The sequence below is a fragment of the Cucumis sativus genome, chromosome 1 (assembly GCF_000004075.3).
Source record: "Cucumis sativus cultivar 9930 chromosome 1, Cucumber_9930_V3, whole genome shotgun sequence".
In the NCBI taxonomy this organism is placed as follows: Eukaryota; Viridiplantae; Streptophyta; class Magnoliopsida; order Cucurbitales; family Cucurbitaceae; genus Cucumis; species Cucumis sativus.
Genome location: NC_026655.2, coordinates 7073361 through 7083440, shown reverse-complemented (window position 1 = coordinate 7083440; position 10080 = coordinate 7073361). Strand labels below are relative to the sequence as shown.

Below are 10080 nucleotides of genomic sequence, written 5' to 3'. Positions count from 1 at the left end.
AAATACCAATTCAAAATAAACTTATCTCATAATTCTAATTATAAAAAAAAGCAATAAAACATATCTATAACCACAAACTTCATCTCTTTAATAATATATCAAAAACTACCGAGGGAGATTGACCAAATACACATGTGACAAAACTGCTCGCAACTTGAATAATAATGTGATATATTCACAAAATTTCTTCTACACGGTAGGATTATATAATAAATGTAAAACGAATAAATAATTATGTGAATAAACACAAAAAGCGTAAATAAATTTTATTGATCTCGTTGTTGAAAATAATGACGAAAGAAGCACCCAACGACACATAAGGTAGAACCTTTGTATAGAGAAACAACAAATTATATTGAATGAAGAAAATGAAAGGGAATTTAGATTTTCCTTTCTAAAATGTTAATTAATCAAATCATTTATAGTTGATCCCACCATTTTCCAGCTGTCAACTTTAAATTCATGGTCAATTATCAAGCGCCTAGTTTGGACTTGAGTTTTTCTGCAATACAAACACATAAAAAATCAAAATAACTCACACAAGAAAACAAAAAAAGATTAAAAGAAAAAAAAGTTGGAAGAAATAAACAACTAAATTTTGGTTAAATTTTGACACATGAAATTTTTGCCTCGCAACTAAAACTGACCACACACAATAAAATTAACTATTGTCTTGATATAACAAAAAAAAAAAAAAACCATTTCTCCAGAGATTGAAGACAATACCAACAACTTCATTTTTCATGCAATCTTTATCACATATAGCATCACACAAATCGTTAGCAACGCCTTTTGTCATGCATGTTTTCTTGCACGTTTCTACACATGATTTGTATTGAGGCTCTAGATTGGATATTTCGTTAAACAAAATATTAGATTTCTTCTCAATCTCAGCATCCCTTTCAGCGGTCATGTGTGCCTTAGAGAATTGCAGTGATCCCACCACAACAATGGACATAAAGAAAACAATCGTAATGGTTTTTGCCATTTTTTAGTTTTATGTTTTAGTAATTAAGCCTACTTTTTTCCCTTATGGCTTTATCGTATGAGAAAACGAGGGAAGACCATTTTATAGCAATTTTCGTTGTTAAATTTAGATCATTGAGCGAAAAGTAGGTTTTTATCTCTCTATAAATATTTGTAACAAGTGGTGAATATTTGTTTGTTCTCTAAAAACCAGTTTTTGTTCCTTAATTAACACGTGAATAGAGGAAGAAATGGTAACGATAGCAAATAAAATGTCGGTGTTGACTAAATATGGTGTCTCAATTTAAAGGAGATCAATCAAAATAATGAAAACATATGTAGCTTAGATCGAGTGTGTAAACTCAAAGGTAAGGTTGATATTAATTTTATGGTTTCACGAACAAATAATTGATGTGGATAAATTAGCTTTACCAAACAATAAAATTATACTAATTATTTCGAAGCAGTCTTAATTATGTTGTAAAAAAACAGAAAAGAAAGAAAGAAAGAAAAAAGGCGTGGTTTAATAGAGAGTGCAACGAGTCAATTATATAGAATTTAAACACCCATGACAAAAATAATCATAAACATACCTCAAACCCCCTATTTATTGAAGGCATTAATATGATTTAAATTTGACACAAAATAAAATACAAAAAAGTATCATTCCTCTTCTCAGCACTTCAAACACTCAACACACATACACACACATATAGGCTGCAACATATAATTATTAACACAAAAACCCACAAACATGGCTTCTTTCGGTTTGAAGTCAATGAGTTTTAAGCAAATTTGGCAAATTAACTTGGATTTGAATTTTATAGCGATATCAAATTCTTTTAGAATATCATCCCCTAAAATCATGACTAACATAAATTCAATATTTTCAAATTATTTATAGTCATCAATATTTATTTTATGAGTTGAATTGAAAATTTGCGTTGAAATATCTCCAAATTTTGAATTTAGAATTATATTCATCCCTAAAATCGTGCATTTAACATAATAACAACTTGAAATTAAGATTTTTATGGGACGTTGTTTTTTTAATTACATTAATATTTAATTTTATTTTCATTTGGCAGGATATTTCTGGGTTTGCCTACGACTTTCTTTTACGGTTGAGTTGCTTTTCTTTTACTGTTATCATTTAGCGTTATGTGTCATGGCACTACAACGTGTGAAGACTACATTCGATGGAAGATGGATCGGATCTTTCCAATATATTGACTACCACGTGGTTGATGTAAATGTTCCATGTTCATCTTCGTATTAAGAATTTAAACAATGCATTCAAGGTAGAATTTTTCCATCTTCAGATCTTTCTGTATATCGGTTGACTCTTTATTTAGTACGGATGCAACAATTCAAACCTTGGCTTGTTCGAATTGTTGAAGAAATAGACCTGTATTGGCTTAAATATGTTGGTTTTTTCGAAATTTTCCAATAATGATTTAGTGGTTGTCGCCACGTGCCCGAGATGACGCGGAGCGACCGATGTCCTCAAAAGAGTTAGTGTTTTTTTTAAAAAAAAAACAGTCGCCACCAATCTTTTTTACGGTGTGATTGGACATCAAAATAAAGTAAACAGTTTTAAAAATATGGTCTGCGAAAAATAGAGATGAGTTCGGGAGTCATTTGTGTGTGAGGAAGGTATTAGCACCCCACAACACCCATTTAGAAAACGGTTGGCAAATTTCAAATCTCGAATTGAAAATAATTTTTTATTTATTTTAAAACTAATGTCTTATTTTACCCCTCATTACTCCAATATTTAAGCAATGATCTCATAAAATAAGTGGAATAATATTCCCTTAATTAGTCGGTATATTGAAGGAAACTTCTCACCTTAAGAAAAAGAAAAATTATTACAATTTCTCAAAGTATATCATGGGCTACTTTTCGAATAAAGATTTTTTTAAAAATATTGATTAAATCCATTTTTTCTTGAGATCAAATTTCAGACTCCCAAAGATATTGATCCCTCACCTTAAGAATTCTAGGAAATCGGACTCCCAAATTTCCTAGATTCCTTCATAGTATTTTTCTGTTAGTGAAATAAAAGTGTGTTGCTAAAAAAATTGATTAGGATGACTTATGAAGTATAAATTTATATTTTAAACTTTTTTCTAAAAATAAATTAAAAATGATAGTTTCAAAGTAAAAATTTATAAACGGCTAAAGAAGAAAATTTAAGAAATGATTCAAAATTAGGTTAATAGGAAATAATGCGCAATGAAATCAAATGTATTATACAACGAATTAAGCAAGTAAGATAAGATTTTGTTTTTTAAAAATATATTGGGAATCAAATCTTGGACTCCCAAAGAAACGATTCCCTCACCTCAAGAATTTAGAAATAACGAATTCCAGATATTTTTAATTGCATCGTCGAATTTCTTTTAGAATGGTAAAATGTAAAGATAAACATGATGTAAGAAAAAAGAACAATTAACTGATATAAAATACCGTGGCAATATTGGAAAGCATAAAAGAAATATTCATGAATTTAATATTACATGATAATAAATATTGTGCATGCAAGAAAAATATGTTAAAATAAATAAGAAAATAAATAAAAACCATCACCAACCAAAAAAGGATAGAAGAAAGAAAGGAAAGTTTTTTAAAAAAAATTAAAAATGATAGTTTCAAAGTAAAAATTTATTAAAACTGTCAAGTATAACAAAACTGCAGGGGTCAAGTAAGGTTGTTTTTGTAGTAGTGCTAGGTCATCCTAACGAAATAGAAAGCTAACTAGTTAACGGAGTTACATCTAGTGATTACTATTTTACAGTCCGATTTTATGCAAACTCATTGCATATGATACCCACATTCGCATGTCAATTATTACACATACAGGCGTTGGATCATTGCATTTGTATCAAATATAAAGTGAGACGTATCTATAGTATTATCAAGATAAGATATTCAGTCTTATCTCTATACACCGTGTAAACAATCATCTTTACAATTACTATATCTATATCTATATATAACTTTGTATCACATCCAAATTGGATCGAGTTGTGTGTAAGCTAATGATGGAAAGCATTCACGAATAATAATAATAAAAATAAACTTAGCCATATATATTGTGGTTCTCCTAACAACATTGGACGTAATAAATTTGAAAATTTGCAAATTCCAACGAGATATAAATTCGAGAATATCCTATAGAACTGTCGGCAGGTTCACCAAAATAATAACAATAAGAAAATAAAATGAGGAACTGGGCAGTGGATAGAAAGAATTAATGAAGAGGACCCAGGACAACCAGCTGAGAGATAGCAGCAACAATTTTCAGCCACTGCCTTTCGAATTTTATCCACCATAATGAGACTGTTCTGTGCAGTTTTCACCAAGTCTTTTGAAAATATAGAAATTAAAAAATATGAACAAAGATTCGAATATAAACTACCCTTTGATTGAGAAATGATAGACCACCCAACCAATGGCATGTTCTATTCTTGACCGACCATAATAGTTTATTAGAAATAAAAATCTAGACTATCTGCAACTGTCCTTAAACATTATTTAATTCAATTGAGCGGCTGGATTAGGCATGTGAAAAAGGTAGTACAAGTAGATTATAGTTCTGTAAGTTGAAAAATATGATGGCCGGTAAAGTGATGATGGGCAGATAGAACGATATTTTGATATATTTATAATTGTTTGGATAAGACCAACAATCTGTCTAAAAAAATCTATGGTAAATCCTCACTCAAAAAATTCCCGCACCACACATAAGAAGAACGTATCAATTAATTTGGAGTAGTTGGATTCAAATTGTATTGCTTTAAAAAGGTGGGCGCCATGGTTGCTAATCCATGTAGAAAAGGAAACAAAGTTTGTAACTCTTATACAGTGTAGTCATACTCTATTTGGCCACCATCTTTCACAATATAACACATCCCAAAAAACTGCGTGTGTGTGTTTTTAACACGAGATAAAAGAAAAGAGTGTTCAATAGTTTCATACACACTCATACAGCACCTTTATTCATTTCCCAGAACCCAAGGCTATGCATTCAAAAAGGACAAGTACACGAGACTTTCGATAGAGATCAGCTAGAGAAGGGCTGGAAAGGAAAATAATACAAAAAAGACTAGAGTTAGTAGACTTAAGGGAAGCATTGTGACAATCCCTTCCAATAATTTCATGAAAGAGTTTTTTCAAATTGTGAAAGACTCTGTTGTTGCACTTCATCCACAAATGCCATAAAGTGGCTTCTAGTAAATTACTCCAAAAGATATATGACAGGCACGTCTTATGGCCCATGCTATTTGTAGCTGTTTATGAATTTCAACTTAGAAGTCTATCTCTGTTATTCCTTTTTTTAGGTACCTGTATATAAAGGTGTATAACAAAAATTACAGAATACTCATATACACACACACAAAAAAAAAAAGGCCAAAAATGTTGTACTCTACTCATTTCAAGATTTCTTCCCGAGAGCGATCCTTTTCGTGGATGTAGGCATCATCTTGGTCTAGCCACGTGTATCTTATGTTCACTTTCTTCTTCTCCTTCATCTTTGATATATGCATCTACTCTACTCATAAAAACCAGAAATCACCGTTACAAGAACGAGTGCTTGCAGAAAAAGAAAGAAAGAGACAAATTGTAAAGGAACATCCAAAAAGGTATTTCATTTTTCCTATTCTTTGATTTTTCCTTTTTCATTCTCGTGAAGTGCAGGTGAAAGAGAAAGAGGAGAGTTGATCTTCTACCACCAGCAACAAAGAGGGTGGCTTCTTCCCCACCTAGCTCTTCATTAACCGGCTGTCTTCCATTTAGTTTGGGCCTACAAGACCAATAAAAAGACCAACACTGTTTAATTCACTCATATTATGGTTTATCTCCCGATAATAGACTCTTTATCATTTATGATTTATTAGTGGTAAATCAATATTTTACAACATAGACTATCAATAATAGAATTGGATAGATTTTGCTATATTTACAAATTTTAAAAACAAGTTGATATATGCTCTATTTGTAACTATCCTTAATAAGTTTGATAGTCTATAAAAATGCATAGAGAGCGAGAAGGTCGGCACACACTCTTATCATTGTAGCAATACACAGGTCAAACACAAGAACGAGAAGAATATTTGAAATTTAGTAGCAAAATCAATATTCTCCTTTTTAATTTTGTAGCCTTTTAATATTCCCATTACGGCCCAACTCATGTATCTTCAATCCTTTCTTGCTTCTCCCTGTCCAAAAATATTCATTTATCAAACAAAAAATCCACACAAAGTTCAGAATAACAACGCATGGCTTCAATTGAATGACCCTCTTGAAAAATCTTTTGCCAGAAAAGGGTGCATTCATGCCTTGAATTCTTCTTCATCATCCAATAAGTGCATCATCTCCAATTTGAAAATTGTATATTATCTTATTATTTTGGTCCATTGATTTTGTCTCCTTATGATTTCTCCTTTCATTTATTTATTTATTATTTTTTATGATGAGTCTTATAAATGATGATGTGTATAGGAGGAGTTTGGGGTTGAAACTCCAGCGAGAAAAGTGGAGATTTTAAAGGACATACTAACAGAAACAAGAGATGATCTGTGTTGGGAACGTTTGGAAATAATTGATGCAGCCCAATGGCTTGGCATTGACAACCAGTTCGAAGAAGAGATTGAAGATGTTCTTAAGAGGCAATATGATTTGATAAATGCATATCGTTTTGATGGAGACATGGATCTTCACAAAGCTGCCCTCCTTTTTCGACTTTTGAGACAACAACGATACCTTATATCTCAAGGTTCATATTCCACACTCTTTACCAACGAATTAAGCTTGAAGGTCTATAAGAAACATGGTTGGAATCCCATTGGTTCCTTGAGAAAAACGGTATTTTTTGTTAGATCCAAATTTAGCATTTTGGAAACCAAACGGATTAACAAATGCTATATGACAGGGAAGTACTTACAAAAACATTAACAAAAATGACAGACAATATAGCCCTTGATTCTGTCTTTATTATATGAGATTCAGTGCCATAGAAAACCCACTATTTGCACAATTTTTTTTCCTTCAAACGGTTGTTACCTGTGTTTCTTTTTTCTTCTATATTTTCATACATATTGTGTGAAGAGCTAAACTTTTTTTTTGGTTTGTTTCATTTGTCTTTAAGATTAGAAAGAAAAAAAACTTTCTTATATTTGGTATTTTAAGGTTAAAAGTTAAAAGATATAGTTTCTTTTGGAAAAATACATTTAATATAGAACTATAAGGTGATCTTAGGTCTATTTTCAATATATATATGAAAAGATATATAGTTAGAGTTAGTAGGTTTACTAGGACATCTAAGCAGTTTAACACATTTGAAGCACTTCATCCATCATCTCTATCTCAAAATATTATGGAAGGAAGAAGAAAGTAGAATTACATAAGGGTTCTGCCCGAATTGCTATCAGAATTACAGCAAAACAGTATAATTATAGCAGAAAATCCATCAATATCAGTCTCCATGCTTTTTTAATCAATATTGATGGGTCTCTGCTGTATCTGGGCGCTTAAATCAAGCCCTTGACTGTTTGAATTATCGTTTGTGCTTAAGGAACATCTTTGGGGAGATGATAAGGGTGCTAAAAAACTGTCTACCTAAAAGAAATAATGTTCGAGTGTGCTCGTATCATTCCATCATATCCTTTTAAAATAAAAACATAAGGGTCTGGTTTCTATTCATACCAAAGTTTCAAAATATCATACTTTTAGTTTGGATTATTTCAAAAAGAAATTAAGGGAAAAATGAAAAATTATTTTAAATGAAAAATGCTAAAAGTATTTTCAAACATACTGTCAAAATGAACTACATGAAAACTTTTTTGGCTTTTTTTATTCTTTTTTTATAATTTTGATGTTTTATCTCAAAAGACAAGAAAAAAAAAACAGACGAACAGAAAAATGTTGTAATAAGGATAATTTTTTTGACTAAGTTACATTTTAGAAAGGAAATGAAGTTGTATGGAGAATTTAATTGAAGTTTACAAAATAACCTTATTCCCTTTAGTTTTGCTTTCATATTTAACCTTTTGGTTTCTAAAAGTTTGGTCCACAATGGGTTAGTTTGCTTCATAGTTATAAAAATCTTACACTTTTATCACTAAAGTTTTAGATATATTCCTTTTCTTTTTTTTGTCTTATATAGATATATGGTAATTATAATTTGTAGAAATTTTAAGAATAATTTAAGTACACACCTAAAGTTTTTTTTGTTCCGTTTTCATTATTTTCCTTGTTCGTACAGCTTTGGAGCCTTCTCCTAACTAATCTCAACTAGCTACACAAAGCTAAGCTATATGTTTGGGAGTGATTTTAGCATCTTGAATTCGTTTTTTTTCAAGTGATTGATGTTTGACCTTGAATAAAATTGATTTTAGAAAAAACTAAAATCATTTTTTATTTTGAAGGAATTAGTTGGTTTGCTATTTAATTAATTTTTTTCAAATGATAGATGAGAATCAACCTCCAAAAATGGCTATCTAATTAATTTTTTTTAAAATATTGTAGGTTACATATTTGTGGAACCAATTTTTTTTTATTTAAATTCATTGACTGAAGTTTTTAAATGAGATATATGTTTTGAATTTTTTTTTATGCTTATTAAACACATTTTTCTCAGTAAACAAAAACTAAAATTTAACAATAAAACAAAGAATTATTTAATAGTTGTAGAGAAAATATTTACAAATTTAATAAATACTAATATACTTATCTATTAGTGATAAATATGAAATTTACTATATTTTATAAATATTTTCTACAGTTCTATCATTCCTAACAATTCTCTTTACTTTTATCGTTAAATTTTAGTTATTATTTAGTATAAAAATGTGTTTGATAAACATCAAGAGAATTTTTTTTGGTTTAGTAAGAAAAATGTGTTTCATTTTGGAATATTTGAAAATGTCCCTAAAAAAAAAGTAAAAAACATATATTTGGTTATATATATTCTCAAACAGAAAATAGTTTCAGCCGTTTTAAGAAATAATAAAATTAAAATTAATTGAACTCTTTATAGTTCATTGAAGTTTTTTTTTTAAATAGTTTTAATTTTTTTTATTCATAACAATCCCCAAATACTTTCATTAGAGTAATTTTGATAATTCTAAAATTTCTTTTCGAACTAAATATAATACGATTATATATATCAAATTCACAAAATCAATGTTATATAAATCTTTTTTTAAGATCACTACTTCAACCCTGACTGTCAAACATACACTTAAAATCATTTTAATTCTTGTATAGGATGAGAAACAAATGGGGCGCGACGGATCCTATGCAGAATACTACATGAAGGAGCATCCAGGCATTTCCTATGAAGCAACACAGCAACATATTCAGAAGAAGATTTCTGAAGCATGGAAGACTCTGAATACAGAACATCTCTTTTCTAATATCTTCCCCACCAGTTTCACTCAGGCTTCTCTCAATATTGCTAGAGCTGTTCCTTTGGCGTATAACTATGGTAGAAACCAATCTATCATGACAGTCGAGAAGCTTATGGAACAATATTGCTAATATTTCATAATGTGGGATATAAATAATGTGGATTGGATGATTCATTGTTATATATATTATTTTGTGTGTTATGATGGGAAGTAAAGCGAAAAGTTCTTTCCCTAATAGTACTTTATAATGACATGGCTGCTTTCAGTATACTTTTAGAATCAAGCATAGAGTTCTATTATAGCGTGGTTGATATATTATATCTTGTTGATAAATATTTTGATAATAATATCTTTGCTGACATGTCTTGAGTTTATTATATGATACTTCAAATGATCAAGTAGAATTCATATTTGACATCCATATTTAACTGTTTATTTATGATTATAATTATCTAGGTTTAATCTCTCTAATCCTAGATGTATTACTATTCAATATTTTGTAATGCTCTAAAAAAATTGTTTTTTCTATGTTTCCTAGATGCAGCTAACATAATTTCAATTAACCACGTATTTTTTTCTACTCTTTCCAATTTAACATTTTTCTATATTGTTTCTTTGTGGAATATTTTGTATGAACAACAAATATAAATTTAATCAATCAAATTCAAACAATGAATATATATTATTGAACATTCAT

The 10080-nt window shown here is 29.6% G+C and overlaps 1 protein-coding gene and 1 long non-coding RNA gene across 4 annotated transcripts; one reads left to right on the top strand and one right to left on the bottom strand.

Moving 5' to 3' along the window:
• Positions 1-241: 241 nt before the first annotated feature.
• LOC116401750 lies at positions 242-1035 on the bottom strand. Its single transcript, XR_004214096.1, has 2 exons — positions 727-1035; positions 242-502 (listed from the first exon to the last, which is right to left on the bottom strand). It is a non-coding gene; the product is annotated as an uncharacterized LOC116401750 (long non-coding RNA).
• A 3817-nt stretch (positions 1036-4852) lies between these two features.
• Positions 4853-9742, top strand: LOC105435147 (probable terpene synthase 13). 3 transcript variants are annotated; one of them, XM_011654593.2, is made up of 3 exons: positions 4853-6363; positions 6475-6748; positions 9241-9742. In XM_011654593.2, exons 1-3 carry the CDS (start codon positions 6163-6165, stop codon positions 9243-9245), a joined length of 480 nt encoding a protein of 159 aa, XP_011652895.1. In that variant the 5' UTR covers positions 4853-6162; the 3' UTR covers positions 9246-9742. The 3 variants fall into 3 exon arrangements, 2 of the variants coding, with proteins under 2 accessions (XP_011652895.1, XP_011652894.1); XR_969166.2 differs by having other exon boundaries at positions 4862-5615; XM_011654592.2 differs by lacking the exon at positions 9241-9742 and having other exon boundaries at positions 4854-6363; positions 6475-7054.
• The last annotated feature ends 338 nt before the right edge of the window (positions 9743-10080 follow it).

Coding starts and splice junctions, on each gene's coding strand:
- LOC105435147 (XM_011654592.2), top strand. CDS start 6,163: ATGTATCTTCAATCCTTTCTTGCTTCTCCCTGTCCAAAAATATTCATT. Junction 6,364..6,474: donor TCATCTCCAATTTGAAAATT/GTATATTATCTT, acceptor TGATGTGTATAG/GAGGAGTTTGGGGTTGAAAC.